The sequence below is a fragment of the Garra rufa genome, chromosome 7 (genome assembly GCF_049309525.1).
Source record: "Garra rufa chromosome 7, GarRuf1.0, whole genome shotgun sequence".
In the NCBI taxonomy this organism is placed as follows: Eukaryota; Metazoa; Chordata; class Actinopteri; order Cypriniformes; family Cyprinidae; genus Garra; species Garra rufa.
In genome coordinates, this window is record NC_133367.1 from 17428478 (window position 1) to 17445562 (window position 17085).

General features: G+C 36.2%; 1 protein-coding gene across 1 annotated transcript; it reads left to right on the forward strand.

Moving 5' to 3' along the window:
- The first annotated feature begins 4180 nt into the window (after positions 1-4180).
- On the forward strand, positions 4181-15797 carry LOC141338478 (striatin-interacting protein 1 homolog). The gene is made up of 21 exons (XM_073844035.1): positions 4181-4302; positions 5231-5300; positions 5424-5498; positions 6601-6735; positions 6820-6940; positions 7023-7091; positions 8596-8702; positions 8800-8927; positions 9014-9196; positions 9646-9866; positions 9946-10011; positions 10088-10151; positions 12106-12177; positions 12261-12335; positions 12415-12512; positions 13906-14032; positions 14256-14356; positions 14489-14555; positions 14635-14739; positions 14841-15045; positions 15160-15797. Exons 1-21 carry the CDS (start codon positions 4198-4200, stop codon positions 15405-15407), a joined length of 2442 nt encoding a protein of 813 aa, XP_073700136.1. The 5' UTR covers positions 4181-4197; the 3' UTR covers positions 15408-15797.
- Positions 15798-17085: the final 1288 nt, after the last annotated feature.

The window sequence follows — 17085 nt, forward strand, 5'->3', positions numbered from 1 at the left end:
TATGAGCGTTCTAACAGTATTATTTCATGCCAATAAGAGTATTTATACTATTGTCTTTATGTAAAAATTTCTCTGTGTTACAATGATGTGAATAGGAATGTTTTAATTATTTTTTTGTTAGTTTTTTTTTTTTTTTTGGTTCTGCAGATGTTTGTTAAATATTTGAAAGGGTTTTTCCTCCCTTTCTGCGGTCTTCCATATCACTTCATTTTGTACAGATGGCACAAATCTATCAAGAAAGGCTAACTTTGTATCATATTGTGTCATACACTTCTGGGAGATGTTTATAAGAGAATTGGTGAGATAAAGACATTCATATTTTTCACGTCAACTTGGTATGGATTATTATTGTTTTACTCTAGAAATATGTATTTGATGATGAATGAGAACAGCGGGTTTTTATTACAGCAGTAAAACAACTGCAAGTAATCATATTTTATGATTACTTCATGTGGTGATCTAGGCTTGAGGTTTTACTCAGCTGCTTCCTTGCCCTGTAAAGAAAAAGATACAAAATATGAAAAATGTTACTCAAGGGTTTTATTTTGTATTTATTTATATCTTACATATTTGTATATTTTATTTTTTATATATTTATAATCAGTTTTATGTATTGTGTTTTATTTATATATACCTTTCCAGCATCACAGCTCTTGGCCCTCAGCTTGTTGACCTTGGACTTGGACGCTCCTGAGCATTTCAAGTCTTGTGTGACTACATATAAAGGTAATCAACTTAAGCTACTTCAGTAAGGAACTTGTTTATGCCGTAAATAGTGTGGCTAGCTAACTGCCACTGCTATCCCAGGTAGCTTATGTGATAATAGAATGCACTTTTCAGTCATACATTTCTGTATTTGGTAGTTGACAAATAGCATGTTGTTAACAAACATTTATGTAAAGATTTTAAGTTAAAATTTTCAGTTCTTTGACAGTTGTGGTTGAAGTCTTTGAATTAAAGGCACAAGCATGGCTGCTGGTTTGAAGTGGTTTAAACTGGTCCTTAGCTGGTAAAGAGCTGGATTAATCTGGTCCTTACCAAAACCTTGTCCTCAAAAATGATTCACTGATTCACAAGCTGAAAGAATTTCTCATTGGCTATAGAAGTGTGTCCCTATCAAGCTTTGAAAGGAAGACCAATCAGCATTAAAGGTTACGCTTTGACAGAATCATCACTCACAGCTTCCTCAGTCTGACGCTTTTAGGTCTTTCAGCTGGAGCTTGTCAACAAAATCCTGCAGTCTGGTCAAGTTCTTCTGGTCTTCTGTCTGTGAAGGTGAAATGGTTTAAAACCATTTGAAACCAAAACTTCTGAAATTCAATCGCAGTGGCACTACCAGCTTCCTCAAGGCTCTTGTTGATATCCTCAAGTTCCCTGGAGAGGTCAGCTCTCTGCTTGTCCAATTTAGCATGAGCGGCTCACTCAGCCTCAGTTTCCTCTTCCAGCTCTTTGATACAGATCTGCATATAATAATAATTACAAATGAAACATTACAAAATTGGGAAACATCAAATCTAATACATGATTTCAAGTACCTTGATCTTCTTCTGAAGGTGTGATCCCAAAGACTGCTCTTCTTGCTGAGTAGCTGACTTACCTCAAAATGTCCTTACGGTTTTCAAACATGAATGTTTTGTAAAATGTAGAGTTATAGTTGTATCCAATGCTTTCAAAGTCTAACTTTCACTCACCTTTTTGATCTTCTCCTCTGATTGCTGTCATTGTCCAGGTCCATTATGGACTCCTGGGCCAGTTTCAGAGCCATGATTGATCGATTTAGGGTCTTGTTCACTTACATCACGGCTCAAGCTTTGTCTTAGAATTAAACAAAATGTTGACTTTGTCGTCGTCTTGGAGATCATCAAGAGTCTGCCGGTGTGCATTTTGTAGGGCTTTTTTCCTCTTTTGTCAGTTTGGCAGTTGCTTCATCTTTGGAGGCCATCTCTTCAGTCAGGTACATTTCACCTAAATTAAGCGAAGTTTTTAGTCTTTGCTATGTTAGCTTGTGCATTGGTGGGATATCAAGACGATGGCAAAATACTGACCTCATTTTCTGTTGCACGTATCTCCTTCTTCACTTTTGCCAAGGTGAGCTCCATGTCATCAATATCTTTCTTCAGCTCAGAGAGTATCCCTCTTCCAGTTTTCTCTTCTTGGCAGTCAGTTCAGCATTGATTTTCGTCTCTTTGAGTTTGGCCTTGAGCTGGATCTTGCTTTTGAAGAGACCTTCACAATGCTTTCCTGCAGCATTTGTTCTCAGGTGTTCTGTATTAATTGAGATGTATGTATTTAATGGCATGGCATTTGTCATATCCAACCCTGTGAGATCCATATATAGACTCTGTAAGACTCACAGCTGCGACTTTTAAGTTAAAGGTCATTTTTCTCTTGCAGGAGTGAGACCATTTTCTCCTGAATCTCCTTCTTTTTGGCCAGTGCTTTTTCCAGATCCTCCTTTATTTTTTCATAGTTCTCCTTCATCTGAGCCCGTTCTTTTTAGTCTCTGCACTCTTTTGAAGAGGCATGATCTTCAAATGCAGCTTCATCACGTTCGTGAATGAGCGGATATTGTATTGGGCGATATAAATTGATTCTTTGTTTGGAATGTCATTAAATTAATCATCTTGAACCTCTTGGAATGCATTTTTCTATTTTTCTTCAACAGGACAATGGAGATATGACAGGAAGTGAGTGGGTGGGATCAGGAAAGGTCCACAAGGCAGAATTCAATCTCGGGACACTCGAGGTGCAACTGCACCATATGTCGGCGCACCGCCCTCAAGGCTATCGGCTTGTTTTTGAAGCTTGTTTCGAGGCTTCCAAATAGCAAACTGTGTTTTTTGTTGCATTAAAGCTTATGCATTATTTCTTTACTTGGCCATCGATTGGTTGTGAAGTGCCTGGAGTTTATTAATTTTTAAAGTGTCTTGTTGCTTTTAAATCTATTTTTATCCAGACTGTAACTTGAAATTATAGCAAAAGCTAAAGGTTGTTGGCAGTAAGACTGCTCATTACATTTCGCTGGGTTTTTACACCAAAAAAAATCTTCTGGCTTGTGTCCAGCCATGAGCTGGAAGAAGATATGGTAGCTCTTCTCAGCAGACAACTGCAGTGTTTTTCTTTATTTTAGCAGATCTTTGATATAAAACATTGATTTGAATATGTAGTTCATGTCATCACAACTAAAAAACGTATTTATCTAAAGACAGTTTTCCAGTGGATCCGAAGGTAATCCTGATGAATTTACCCTACAGAGACAGAAATGATTCTGAACTTTTTGCAGATGTATAACAAAACGCAAAAATATATGTTTTCTGACCTCACTGACTTACAAACGAGATGAGTTGTCATTCCTCACAGCCTTGGCATTTCCATAAGCCTCCAACAGAGGGTTGGCAGCAATGATTTGATCCTCTAGCGACCCCTGGAGGGCATACAAATGAGTTAATGCATGTTTAAATACTTAATACTGTATTTATGCTGTTTCTTTAGTGTAGCATTTTGAATGAACGGGTTCTGCCGTCTTCTGTCCAGACTGTGGTTGTCGGTTGTTGTTTACAGTCTTTCCTTCACCAGATTATCCGCTGGAGAGTGAAATGATATGTTGTGAAGTAATTTATGATACAGCAAGTATTACAAGAAAGCATCTAAAGTAGGCTATCAGCTTTCGTAATTAGGACAAACTGGTTGACGATATTCTTTTAGGCTTAGGTGCACAACAAATCAACAAATTATTAATGGATGAGGTGGAACTTCTCATTTAGGCGTGTTATAGGCATGTTAGCGGGAAAAAAACATATTCATCACTAATACAATAAGTATAAACTAGTACAAACTCAAACACTCATCCCTCATCATGCAAACTATATAATTCACACTTAAATGTGTACCTCAAATATTTGGTTTTTGTATGTTTAGTGTGTCATATTCATAACCGTTTAGCTATATATTATTGGCTGTATTAGTTGCTCGTTTATTTTACCTTGAAGGACATCACGTACCCTGATATATTATAAAAAGTAACATTAGCTGTGTGAATCAAAAATTAAATTTATATGAAATCAAAGTCGTGGGCTATTACTGTGTAACTCTGTGTGGAACATCACGTTAGAAGCCGTTGACGACATAGGCTGTAGCATCGCGAGATACGTGTTCGTTGCGCGAGAGTGTGCAGCGGGAGCCGGAAGTGGAGTGAAGATGGAGGGTGTCGGTTTAAGTGCTAACAACAAACAGAAACAGAACCAAATGTTGCCGAATAAAATGCGAGGCGAGTTTACCAGAAACCAGAGGAAGGACTCTGAGGTAAGAGTCAGACGAAGCCGTTCCGACCCGTTTGATAGTATATTTGCGGTTTTGCAGTGTGTTTTGACAGTGACAGTGTTAGCATAAACATCAGCAACATTCAAAGATTAAAATGTATAAATTAATTGCACAACGATGAGTAAATGAACAGTAGTTCAAAATATAAAAAGAGAATCGTTATTAAAAGATTTTATTTTAATGGTCCAAGAACAACGTTTAGTACTACAACTCGAAACTGAGTAAACAACATTTAAGTTACTTTTGAATATTCATGAGACATCTTATCATTAGTGAACAATGTACATTAATTAATAACACAATGAATGATTGATTCAAGTAATTAACATCGCCATTTAGTGATTGACTGTGATTTATCTCTTCTCCTGTGTTTATTCTGATTGGTTCTATTGGTTATTTAACCCTACATAACGGCTGACTGACTATAATTAACATGTTTATCATAACACTGACATATTTTTGGCATACTTTTAAATACTTATGAATGTAATACACTTTAAAAGAATGTGTTTTAAGTGCAGACTGAATATCGTGTTTATTTTGCAATTACTGCTAATGTATGATATTTTGAATTAAATTAAATGCACTTTTTCAACAGTGCCTTTTTGACCAACTTAAGTACACCTTCATATGTATTTACATAATTCTATTGTCTTTAAATAATGGTTAAAGTGTACTGTCGAGCCTTTCTGGTAAACTAAAAAAAAAAAAAATACTTTTTTCATGTAATTTCTGTTGAAGCCTGTGTGTCATGTGTTTGAATATAGTAGTAATGATGCATTTCTAATGCATAACCACGTGGTGTTAATTCAATTTTTTAAAGTGTTCTTAAAGTAAAATATATTACAAAGACTGTATTTAACATAGAAATGGGTCATAAACAGAATAATGTGTTGTGTTTGCGTCTCAGTGTTTATCAGAAGCCCCTGATCTAGAGTTTGAATATTCAGATGCCGATAAATGGACAGTTGAACTGTCAGGTGAGAGTGATTTGGTTCCTTTACTGCTGTTTTCTTCTGTAATAATATCTCAACACTTTCAAACTCCATCAGCAAACTGCACAGAATAATATTTTGTTATCCTGTATTAAACGCTGTTTGTAGAATTGTACAGTTACACAGAGGGACCAGAGTTTCTACTCAACAGAAAATGCTTCGAAGAAGATTTCCACACTCATAGTAAGTGCAGAGCTCTTTATTTTTCATTCTATTGTGTTATAGTTACATAAATGTGCAGGTTTCATCATTAAAATGTTTGTTTTCGTGCATCTAAGATGCTTAGTACAGTTGTAGTCAAAAGTTTACATACACCTTGCAGAATTGACAAAATGTTAACTATTTTACTAAAATAAGAGGATCATAAAAAAAGCATATTATTTTTTATTCTTGTTTATTTAGTTCATTGTTTCTCCTTAAGAGTCAATCTGCACACTGTACAGAGAAATCTGAAGTGTTTTTTTTTTAGCATTTTTGTGGGTTTAAACCCTTTCCAACAATAACTACGATTTTGAGATCCATCTTTTCACACTAAGGACATCTGAAAGATTGAAATTCAACTATTACAGAAGGTACAAAGCCTCACTGATGCTCCAGAAGGAAAAGCCAAACATTAAGAGCCAGGGGTGTAAACCTTTGAACAGAATAAAGATGTGTACATTTTTCATATTTTCCCTAAATACCTTTTTTTTTTTTGTTTTTTTTTCCATTTAGTACTGCCCTTTAGTAGCGACAGGAAATGCTTACATGTTTCCCAGAATACAAAAAATTTTCAATTTACCCTGATCTTCAAATTCAAAAAGTTTTCACCCCCTGCTCTTGGGTTTAGTTTAGTTGTCCTCATTGTGAAAAGATGGATCTCAAAGCCATACTGTCATTGTTGGAAAGGGTTCAAATACACAAAAATGATGAAAAACCAAAGAATTTGTGGGGCCTAAGGGATTTTTCTGAAGAACCGCAGGCAGTTTAACATTTCAGGACAAACAAGAGACTCATGAACAACTATCACTTAACAAAAAAAAAAAAAACAGATGTAGGTCATTCTGGTAAAAATACAATATTAAGAATCAAGTGTATGTAAACTTTTGAACAGGGTAATTTTTATACATTGAACTTATCTTCTCTTGTGTGTTTTATGTGAAATATCTTATTCAGGGCTGTACTAAATAAAAAAAATAGCATGCATTTTGTATGATCCCTCTGTTTTGGTAAAATAATTAAGTAAACTTTTGACTTTAAGTTAACTGTATGTCAAAAAAGATCAAATGTCCATGTGTTTCTGCAGTGCCCGATCAAAAATGGACCGAACTGGATTCGGTTCAGCACAGAGCTCATGCCATGCGTCTGCTGGACGGACTGGATGTGATCGGCAGAGAACGCCGCTTAAAAGTCGCCAGAGCCATTCTGTACATGGCTCAAGGTAAACCGCAGTCTGCAGTCTTTACTCATGCATCGATTCGATTAAAAACACATTGTTAATAAGCTCTGATTGGTCTCTTTTCAGGTACATTCGGCGAATGTTCTTCAGAACTGGAGGTGCAGCACTGGATGAGGTATAATGTGTTCCTGCTGCTGGATGTGGGAGCGTTCACTGCACTAGTGGAGCTGCTCAATATGGAGATCGAGTGAGTTAAACTGCACACACAAATATTCATATTTCACATCTGTAAACTTAAATAACTAAACTGTGCCTTAAATGTGTCGCAGTAACAGTGCTGCATGCAGCAGTGCGGTCAGGAAACCTGCGATTTCATTGGCCGACAGCACCGACCTCAGGTACAACACCACATTTTGTTGTTGACTAATAGGGCGGAGAGTGTTCATTGTCCTGATAAATGCTAATGCAACTTTGTAAAATAAGGTAACTAGTATTTTAAACATTTATTTTGAAAAGTAACTGTATTATTTTATTGGTAAATTAACTAATTTTTTAAATAATTAGTTTTAAATATTTACTTGTATGTGATCCTGGACCACAAAACCAGTCTTAAGTAGCACAGGTATATTTGTTGCAATAGGCAAAAATATATTGTATGAGTCAGATTTATTGATTTTCCTTTTATGCCAAAATCATTAGAACATTAAGTAAAGATCATGTTCCTTGACGATATTTTGTAAATATATCAAAACTTAATTTTTGATTAGTAATGAGCATTTCTAAGGACTTCATTTAGAAAGCTTTAAAGGGGATTTTCTCAATATTTAGATTTTTTTTGCACCCTCAGATTGCAGATTTAAAAATAGTTGGATCTTGGCCAAATATTGTCGCATAAATTTAGATTTAAAAAAAGATTACCCTTACGACTGGTTTTGTGGTTCAGATCCACATGTTAATTTATAAAATAAATAATTTTATTGTTAAATGTAACTACATTATTTGTTCATTTCAAAGAGATTTTTTATTTTGTTACATAAGATTCAAAATTGTATTGTTATTTTATTACTATTTATTTTATTATTTTGTTACATTTACCTACATTTTGAAATGGTCATTACACTAAACATTTTAAATGGATATTTAAAATGTATTAATAGACTTTATTATTTTTATTTTATTTTACTGTAACATTTAATTACATTAAGTACTTAATTTGGTTATTTGAAAATTGTTAATTTTGTTACATTTACTCACATATTTGAATTAAAGAACACTTTTAAATGCATCCATTTGTCAATTTAAAAAACGATTTTATTTGTTATACTTAACTATATTTCTAAACCAGAATTAATAAACATATTTATGTTAAATTATGATATATTTTTTGTTATATTTAACTGCATTATTTATTTGTAAAGTGATACTTAACATTAAGTAAAGATCGTGTTCCATGAAAATATTTTGTACATTTCTTACTGTAAATATATTAAAACTTAATTTTTGATTAGAAATATGCATTACTTAGAACTTAATTTGGACAACTTTAAAGATGGTTTTCTCATTATAGATTTTCAAATATGTCCTGACAAACCATACATCAATGGAAAGCTTATTTATTCAGCTTTCACATGATGTATAAATCTCAATTTCCAAAAAAATGGACGCTTATGACTAGTTTTGTGGTCCAGAGTCACATGTGACTATTTTTTGTATTTTTATGAAGTGATTTAATTCAATTTAGACATTTAAAATGATTTATTAATGCATTTTTAAACATTAAAATATGTACTCATTTGCCATTGGTCATTTTTTATGTATAAATTGACCATTGATTCATTAATTTTATTTTATTTTTAAAAGGCACTTCCAGCTCTCCATAACCTTCTGCATGCGTGTTTTCAGGGTGTTGCTGAACATCATGTATCTGATGGTGGAGACCATCCAGCGTGAAGAACCCACAGACAGCCCTGAGTGGAGAACCATCAAAGAAACCTTCAAGTCTGAGCTCGGTCTGCATGTTTTCCAGCTATTCTAAAATATGATGGTTTATCTGAAGATACACGTTGAGTATGGATGAGTAGAATTATTTCAAATGTTTCCTCTCAGGTTCTCCTCTCTATAACCATGAGCCCGTATCCGTTATGCTGTTCGGGATGGTCACTAAGTTCTGCAGCGGCCACGCGCCCCATTTCCCCATGAAGAAAGTCCTGCTACTGCTATGGAAGACCATCCTGGTGAGTTAAAGTACAGCTTTGGACTAATTCACACAAAGTGATTGTTGTGTTAATGTGTTGTCTATGTGTGTCTTGTCACATCCTAGTTCACTCTAGGAGGTTTCGAGCAGCTGCAGTGCAGTAAAGTCAGTAAACGGTCAGAACTGGATCTCCCTCCACTGCCAGAGGACAGTATTCGCGTGGTGCGGAGTATGAGAGCCGCATCCCCACCAGCTTCCGCATCCGACCTTATCGAGCAACAACAGAGACGTGCCAGGAGAGAACACAAAGTAACAGAAACATTATAATTGTGACCCTGGACCTCAAAACCAGTCATAAGGATCCGTTTTTTGAAATTGAGATTCGTACATCATCTGAAATCTAAAGGAAAAAGCTTTCCATTGATGTATGGTTTGTTAGGATAGGATTGTATTTGGTTGAGATACAACTATTTGAAAATCTTGAATCTGAGGTTTCTGAAGTTCTTAATGCATATTACTAATCCAAAAATAAGTTTTGATATATTTATGGTAGGAAATTTACAAAATATCTTAATGGAACATGATCTTTACTAAATATCCTATTGATTTTTTGCATTAAAAAAATTGGTAATTTTGACCCATATAAATGGCTATTGCTACAAATATACCCGTGCTACTTATGACTGGTTTTGTGGTCCAGGGTCAAAACATTATAAGTGGATTTTAAGCAAAATAAAACAATTTGTCTTTTTCTTCAGGCTCTTATAAAGCAGGACAATCTGGACGCGTTCAACGAGAAGGACCCATATAAAGCTGACGACGCCCGCGAGGATGAAGAGGAAAATGACGATAATGACAACTCTCTGGAGGCGGAGCCTTTCCCAATGGAGCGCGATGAAGTCATGCCGCCACCCATCCCACATCCTCCTTCTGAGAGGGTTTGTTTCCCCAAGGGTCTGCCGTGGGCTCCGAAAGTCAGGTAGGAACTTGATTTAATCTATTTGATATAGTTGATTTCATGGTTTTCTCAAATTCAAGCTCTGTTTTTGTTTCAAAAGGGAAAAGGACATTGAAAACTTCCTGGAATCCAGCAGAAGTAAATTCATCGGTTACACGCTGGGAAGGTGAGTGTGTTTTATTGAAGCTTGATTGTTTATTTCCTGTGAGCCGCAGTGATGCATGTTTGCGTTTGTGTTGCAGTGACACGGATACAGTGGTTGGTTTGCCCAGACCCATACATGAAAGCATCAAAACTCTCAAACAGGTAATTAGCATGGCATAAGCCATCGCTCATTTACATAACTCCACCCTGCTCATGCAATATGATCCATATATGGGCCATTCTTCAGAATTGGTTCAATTCAAAGTTGGGAACTCTTAAATCTTTTTTACTAATTTTGCATGTGTGCAAATTGTATAATACATTTTTTTAATTCTCTTATTTTCAGAAAGTTTTTAAATATTTGTCCTCTCCCCCAATTTGTCACTACCGAAACACAGTAATATATAATTTAATAAGAAGAGTTATATTGACCTATTAAGATTTTGCTTACATCTTCCTTGTAAATCTATTTTTTTTCTTTTTTACTTAAAAAGTTTTTTTCTGAAAAAAAAGGTAACAATAATCCAAGTGTGATTTATGAGATTTGTATTTTGAATCCAATTTTTCTTTGTAAAATGCAAAAAGTTTATCATACTGATTACAAAATTAAGGATTTGTTAGTTTGAATATACATTGAACCAAACACTATCATAACATCTTAGTTGTTAATTCAGTATACTTTTTTATTTACTATTCGTGACTGCACATTTTAAATAGTAACAGTAATGTTTTGGTAGCGACCACATCATATTACAGAATTTTATTTTACATACTAAACAATACTAAAACGTACTAAAGTGCAAAAAAATGCATTACTGCACTACAGTTTTGTTTATTTCCCCCAAATAAAGGATTACGTGTTTCCTTTTGTCACTACCGCAACAATCATGACATGTTTTGGTCACAACTATTTCGGTAGTGACAATTTTAGATACTTTTGAACCTAGCTCCAAGATGCGAGTCAGCACATGATTAGCTAGCACAGTTCTGAAGAGTTGCACACGTATAAAAACTAAATGTTATGGAAAAACTCCCAAAAAAGTTATATAGAAAAATGGTGTTCGGTAGTGACATTCTTTAAGCTACACACATATTTTTCATACTTGTGAATACATTTACCTCAAAAGTCCTCTCTACTCGCCATGTAGCTATGCTGAGAGAGACACAAATATTTTCTGATCATAAATGTGGACCTAATGGACTTAAAACATGCACCATTTCGGTAGTGACTTGAAAATGCAGACACTACTTTTTTTTTTTTTACGTAGATTTTCATAATTTACAAAGAAAATCTAAAAATAAACGTAAGATACTTTTAAAAACAAAAATGTAACAAAATTCGATATCTTTTTCATAAGTTGACATTTAGGGGCTAGGGTTCAGGACAGCCAACTCCCAATTGAAAGTAGTGCAGTAGTGGATGCGGCTGTATGCATGTTTCATACGGATTACGTAATCTGGGAATACTTGTTTTCTATTTGAATTGGTTCATTTAAAAGAAGACATTTCACTCTATAGATATATTTTTCATGTCTGTAAGTCAAGTATATGCGTGATTTTAGACACAGAGACCAAGACGCCAGAAAGCGCATCCTGTTTGCTTTCATTATTTTACAAAAGCGCAATGTTTCATTGTTAATGAGCGCACACAAATAAGCGTAGAGTCTTTACATATTCAAAAATGTATTGCTTTTATCTGTATGAGCAAAAATGGAGTATTTTAAGAGCAAGTGACCACACCAGTGCCTTCATCTGTCATACAGTGAGTACGCTACTGTTCAGCTTCAACATTCTGCACAGACAGGTTAACATTAGATTGAGCTGCCATGTAAAGTGGCTACTACATACAGCTTTCAGATGAAAAGCCATATTTTAGGTCGATGAAAGATAGGTGTCCTGCCCGATGTACTATATTACCACATAGACCAGCCGTTAACGACTAAGCGACTATTAAAATTTAGTTCGACCAAGGCTCTTCTCGTCGACTAACGGTTAGTCGACTATTAGAGGGCAGGCCTAGTAAAATCACTAGAACTCTGGTGTATTGTGGTGTATTGCTCCAATAAAATGCATTAGTGGCTGTTGTGTTAACATTTGCTTTGTGTGTTCATTTCAGCACAAGTATGTGTCCATAGCTGAGGTCCAGATCTCTAAAGAAGAGGAGTATCACAAGACCCCACTGTCCGGCGTGAGTTACTCTACACTGATAGAGCTTGTATTATGATGCCTGATGATGAGCTTAACACACTCTCTCTGTGTTTGTGTGTTAAGGGTGAGGAAGAGCTTGAGTTGTGTGCCACAGAGCTCTTATACCAGGGTATTTTACCCAGTTTACCACAATATATGGTGAGAAACCGTCACTTGCACACTAGTCCCATTGCATTTGTGCTGCTCTCATACTGACAGGCTGTGTATGTGTATTCAGATTGCTCTGCTGAAGATCCTCTTGGCAGCTGCTCCCACATCTAAAGCTAAGACCGACTCCATCAACATTCTGGCTGATGTGCTGCCCGAGGAAATGCCGTAAGACACTGTTAAACAGCACGGTTGCAGATGTAGTCGTGCTTTCCGTCAGTCAGACAGATTGATTCTTGAGTGGAACTTGCAAGCTAATGATCTGATTGAGTCAACTGACTCTTGACAACTTGAGTCTGTGTTTGAAGCTGAATTTGTGAAACTCCCCTCACCAGTCAACTGGGTTACCATGGCAACAGTGAGCTCATGTCATCAAATGCTGTAAAAATATCTCCTGAGTTATAAATATTCATTACATTCTATTTGGAATACTGGTAATTGGTCAAATGTTTCTTTTATACAATCGGTGCAATTTTAGTATCATTGAGATGATATTGTAAAGTTTATTAGTATTTTGAATATAAAAGGCATTTACATATAATCCACATAAAAAAAAAAATCTTTAATTTATGAAAATGACCCTGTGCAAAAGTTTACATACACTGGATTCTTAACACTGTGTTGTTACCTGAATGATCCATGTTTGTTTTTGTCTTTTTGTTTAGTGATAGTTGTTCATGAGTCCCTTGTTTGTCCAGAACAGTTGAAACTGGCCACTGTTCTGAAAAATCCTTCAGGTCCCACAAATTCTTTGGTTTTTCAGCATTTTTGTGTATTTGAACCCTTTCCAATGACTGTATGATTTTTGAGATCCATCTTTTCACACTGAGGACAACTCATATGCAACTATTGCAGAAGGTTCAAAGGCTCACTGATGCTTCAGAAGGAAACACTTACTTTGTCTTCTGGGAAACAAGTATCTTCTGTAGCTTCTGAAGGGCAGTTGTAAATCAATTTGATATTAAGGCAAAATAAGACAAATGTACACATCTTCAGTCTGTTCAAAAGTTTACACCCCTGGCTCTTAATGCATCGTTTTTCCTTCTGAAGCATCAGTGAGATTTTGAACCTTCTGTAGTAGTTGCATATGAGTCCCTCAGTCAGCCTCAGTTTAAATTAAGTTGGAAAGGGTTCAAATACGCAAAAATGCTGGGGAAAAAAAACAATGAATTTATGGGACCTCAAGGATCTTTCAGAAGAAAAGCGTGCAGTTTAACTGTTCAGGAGAAACAAGGGACTGATGAAGCAATTATTCAGGTCAGTACTAAATAAAAAAAACAGCATTTTGTTTGATCCCTCCTATTTTAGTAAAATGATTAACATTTTGCAAATTCTGCAAGTTGTATGTAAACTTTTGACTTAATCTGTATTATGCATAGCTTTGCATAGCAACTTTGAGAGCAGAAAAACGTCCCAAGGGAGGGGAAATTGGTTCTTTAGGAACCACCATGTTGGCTACAACTGATTTCTTTTAGGTGGGAAAGTTGGTCAGGTGAAATCGGAAGACTTTATTTACCTTAATCATGCATAGTTTGACTGTCTGTCTGTTATCTCTCTCCAGCACTACGGTTCTTCAGAGTATGAAGTTGGGCGTAGATGTGAATCGCCATAAAGAAATCATTGTTAAAGCCATTTCAGCCATACTGCTGCTGCTGCTGAAACACTTCAAACTCAACCATGTCTATCAGGTATATAAACGCACACCTTTGAAGCTATTTATGAGGAACTTGTCCAGATATTTGTTGTACCCTAACCATACCCTACATCTAATTCTCACGGAAACCAGTTATATTTTACAAAATGTGATTTGAGGCATTTAGAAGTCTTTAAATAGTAAGGTCCAGCTTGCACCATTTTAGTGAGGATATTTTTGACTAGTGTCAATAGTAAAATACAAGTTCTCTGCTGCAGTTTGAGTACATGGCGCAGCATCTGGTGTTTGCCAACTGTATCCCGCTGATCCTGAAGTTCTTCAACCAGAACATCATGTCCTACATCACGGCTAAAAACAGGTGAACCTTCAAATCAATCTCTAGTCAGTTCAGACTCACAAAACATTTCCATTGCTCAAAATGACCTGAAACATCAAGATAGCACTTCTTCTTGCATTCTGGGTGATGACATCTATCAAATCTCTTTGGCAGTATCTCAGCTCTGGATTTCCCGCACTGCGTCATTCATGAGCTTCCAGAGCTCACTGCTGAGAGTCTGGTGAGAAAAATACACAACTGAATGTGTCTAATGCTCATCAGAGCGAGTCTTTGAGCTGTTTTGATGCTTTTGATTACAGGAAGCTGGTGATAATAATCAGTTCTGCTGGAGGAACTTGTTCTCCTGTATTAATCTGTTGCGCATCCTTAATAAACTCACCAAATGGAAGCACTCCAGGACCATGGTGAGACACTACATGCACAAATCCATTGTAGAGCTGTCAGTGTAGACTGAGAACTATTGTATTGTACTTGGAGAGATCATCCAAATTTTGCTGTTTTTTAGATGTTGGTGGTGTTTAAATCAGCTCCAATCCTGAAGAGGGCGCTGAAGGTCAAGCAGGCCATGATGCAGCTTTATGTGCTCAAACTGCTCAAAGTCCAGACAAAGTATTTGGGAAGACAGTGGAGGAAGAGCAACATGAAAACCATGTCAGCGATATATCAGAAAGTGCGTCATCGCCTCAACGACGACTGGGCTTACGGAAACGGTGAGTAACTGAAGAATCTGGACTTGAATGTTCTGAGGTCTTCAGTTAATGATTTAATGCATCATTTATTAAACCTGAGTGTCAGAATTAAACAAGTCCCGTATTTGACAGCAGACCTGGATGCTCGCCCGTGGGATTTCCAAGCAGAAGAATGTGCCCTACGTGCCAACATTGAACGGTTTAACAGCCGACGCTACGATAAGAACCAGAGCAACCCTGAATTCCTCCCTGTGGACAACTGCCTGCAAAGTGTGCTGGGACAGCGGATCGACCTTCCGGAAGACTTCCAAATGAACTACGACCTCTGGCTGGAGCGTGAGGTCTTTTCCAAACCCATTTCCTGGGAGGAACTCCTGCAGTGAACGCCTGTCACGAGTTTGGGCACCTCTGCACTACGGCGGTTGTGAAAAATAACCTTCACCAGAGTAAAACTCTGTCAACAACACTACGCTTACTAGAGTCCAGAAACGGGGACCATTTCCTGCGTGTCTGTTTGTGTAATATAATGGTGCATCTGTAGTAAACTTGCGATTTTCACCCATAGAAAGGGAACTTTGTTAGTCAGAGGTGCTAAGAGGTCATTTTTATGTTTATTTTATTATTTCTGCTGCTTTTGAATATTAATTATATGCAACTGAATATTAAACCTGATGTTGTTGTGAAAGACTGTAATTATCCTGGAGTGTTTTGATGTGTTTTTCATTGTATGGCTTTATATGTAAGTACTAAATGCAATACAATCATCTTCTTTATTGACGCTGATTTTTCTGGTCGTTTATTTTTAATGTCAAAATCAGGTAAAATCACCTCAGGAGTTTCAGGTCAGAAATAGCGTTGTTAGAACTTTCCAGGTATGATTTATGTGGTCAAACCAAAACTAAAAGTAAAAGACATTTTTTTTTTTAAATGTAGGTAAATGTCTAATGTCTAAAAATAAATACAGCAATAAAATTGATGCAACACTGTTTGTGATTTTACAGTTGCAAATCCCAGTCGACTGTAAAAGTATCACAAATAATCATTATGTACACATTAAAAACTAATTTGGTCTTAAACATCATATTGAATTTAACATTAGTTCCTCACATTGGCGTCCGCTGCGCTAAATGCATTCCAGTCAAAAAGTTCAAATATTGTTCACCATGACAACAACATCAATAAGCCAGCATAACAAGTTTAATTTTCATCTATTTTGCAAACCAACTGTCTTATGTAGGTTAATAGACAAATCCCATGTTTTTGTAGGGAGAACTTGGCCTATTAGATATTTTCGTTCAACTACACAATGTTCTAACATAATCGGTACTAAAAAACTATAGATTTCAATGATTTTGACTGAACCCTCAGATTTTAACAAACAAAAACATTATTAACAATTTTTGAATTAACAGTTAATCAGAACTTGCATTAACGCTGTAAGTGACATTTTGACGCTTTCTGCAGTTGGTATTTTGGGAGGATAGTACACAAATTGTAATTATTGTACGACATACAACTTATATAGTTTATATATGCATTTTCTTACAGACGCCAGAAAAGACGCGCAAATAGCGCTATAATTGATGAAAACATATGTAGAAGACCAAAAAACTCACCTCAGACGACTCGTGAGCGTGCCGACGGCAGTGACGTCATCGCGACTCGCGAGGCGGTATTTTCAAAAGCGCGCCAAATTACGGCGTCAGTCCAGTAGGTCATCAATACAGCATTCCAAACAAAAAGAAAGATTGCGCGCTGAGTCGGTATGTTTTTTTTTAATACGATTTTATAGCCTACGTTTGTGGATGCAGTGGAATGCTACAGTAATTAGTTCAGACTAGTTTGAGCACTATATGAGCTAATGTTTTAGCCATTGGTTTGAAGCCCTGATTAACCATACGGGCAACTGGGCAATTGCCCAGGGGCCCACGACATCTAAAGGGCCCAGGACAGCAAGGGCACGAGCAAAATAAATAGCCTTATGTTATTTATCTTATTTACACGAAGGCATGTCATTTCTGTCTCTACGTAGTCGCGCGTTTACAATGTCTCCTCCGCGAA

What these genes read in the sequence shown, in the direction of transcription:
- LOC141338478 (XM_073844035.1), top strand. Translation starts at nt 4,198, where the DNA reads ATGGAGGGTGTCGGTTTAAGTGCTAACAACAAACAGAAACAGAACCAA. An exon ending in GCCGACAGCACCGACCTCAG is followed by an intron (nt 7,092 to 8,595) that starts GTACAACACCAC and finishes GCGTGTTTTCAG; the next exon opens with GGTGTTGCTGAACATCATGT. An exon ending in CCGTGGGCTCCGAAAGTCAG is followed by an intron (nt 9,867 to 9,945) that starts GTAGGAACTTGA and finishes TTGTTTCAAAAG; the next exon opens with GGAAAAGGACATTGAAAACT.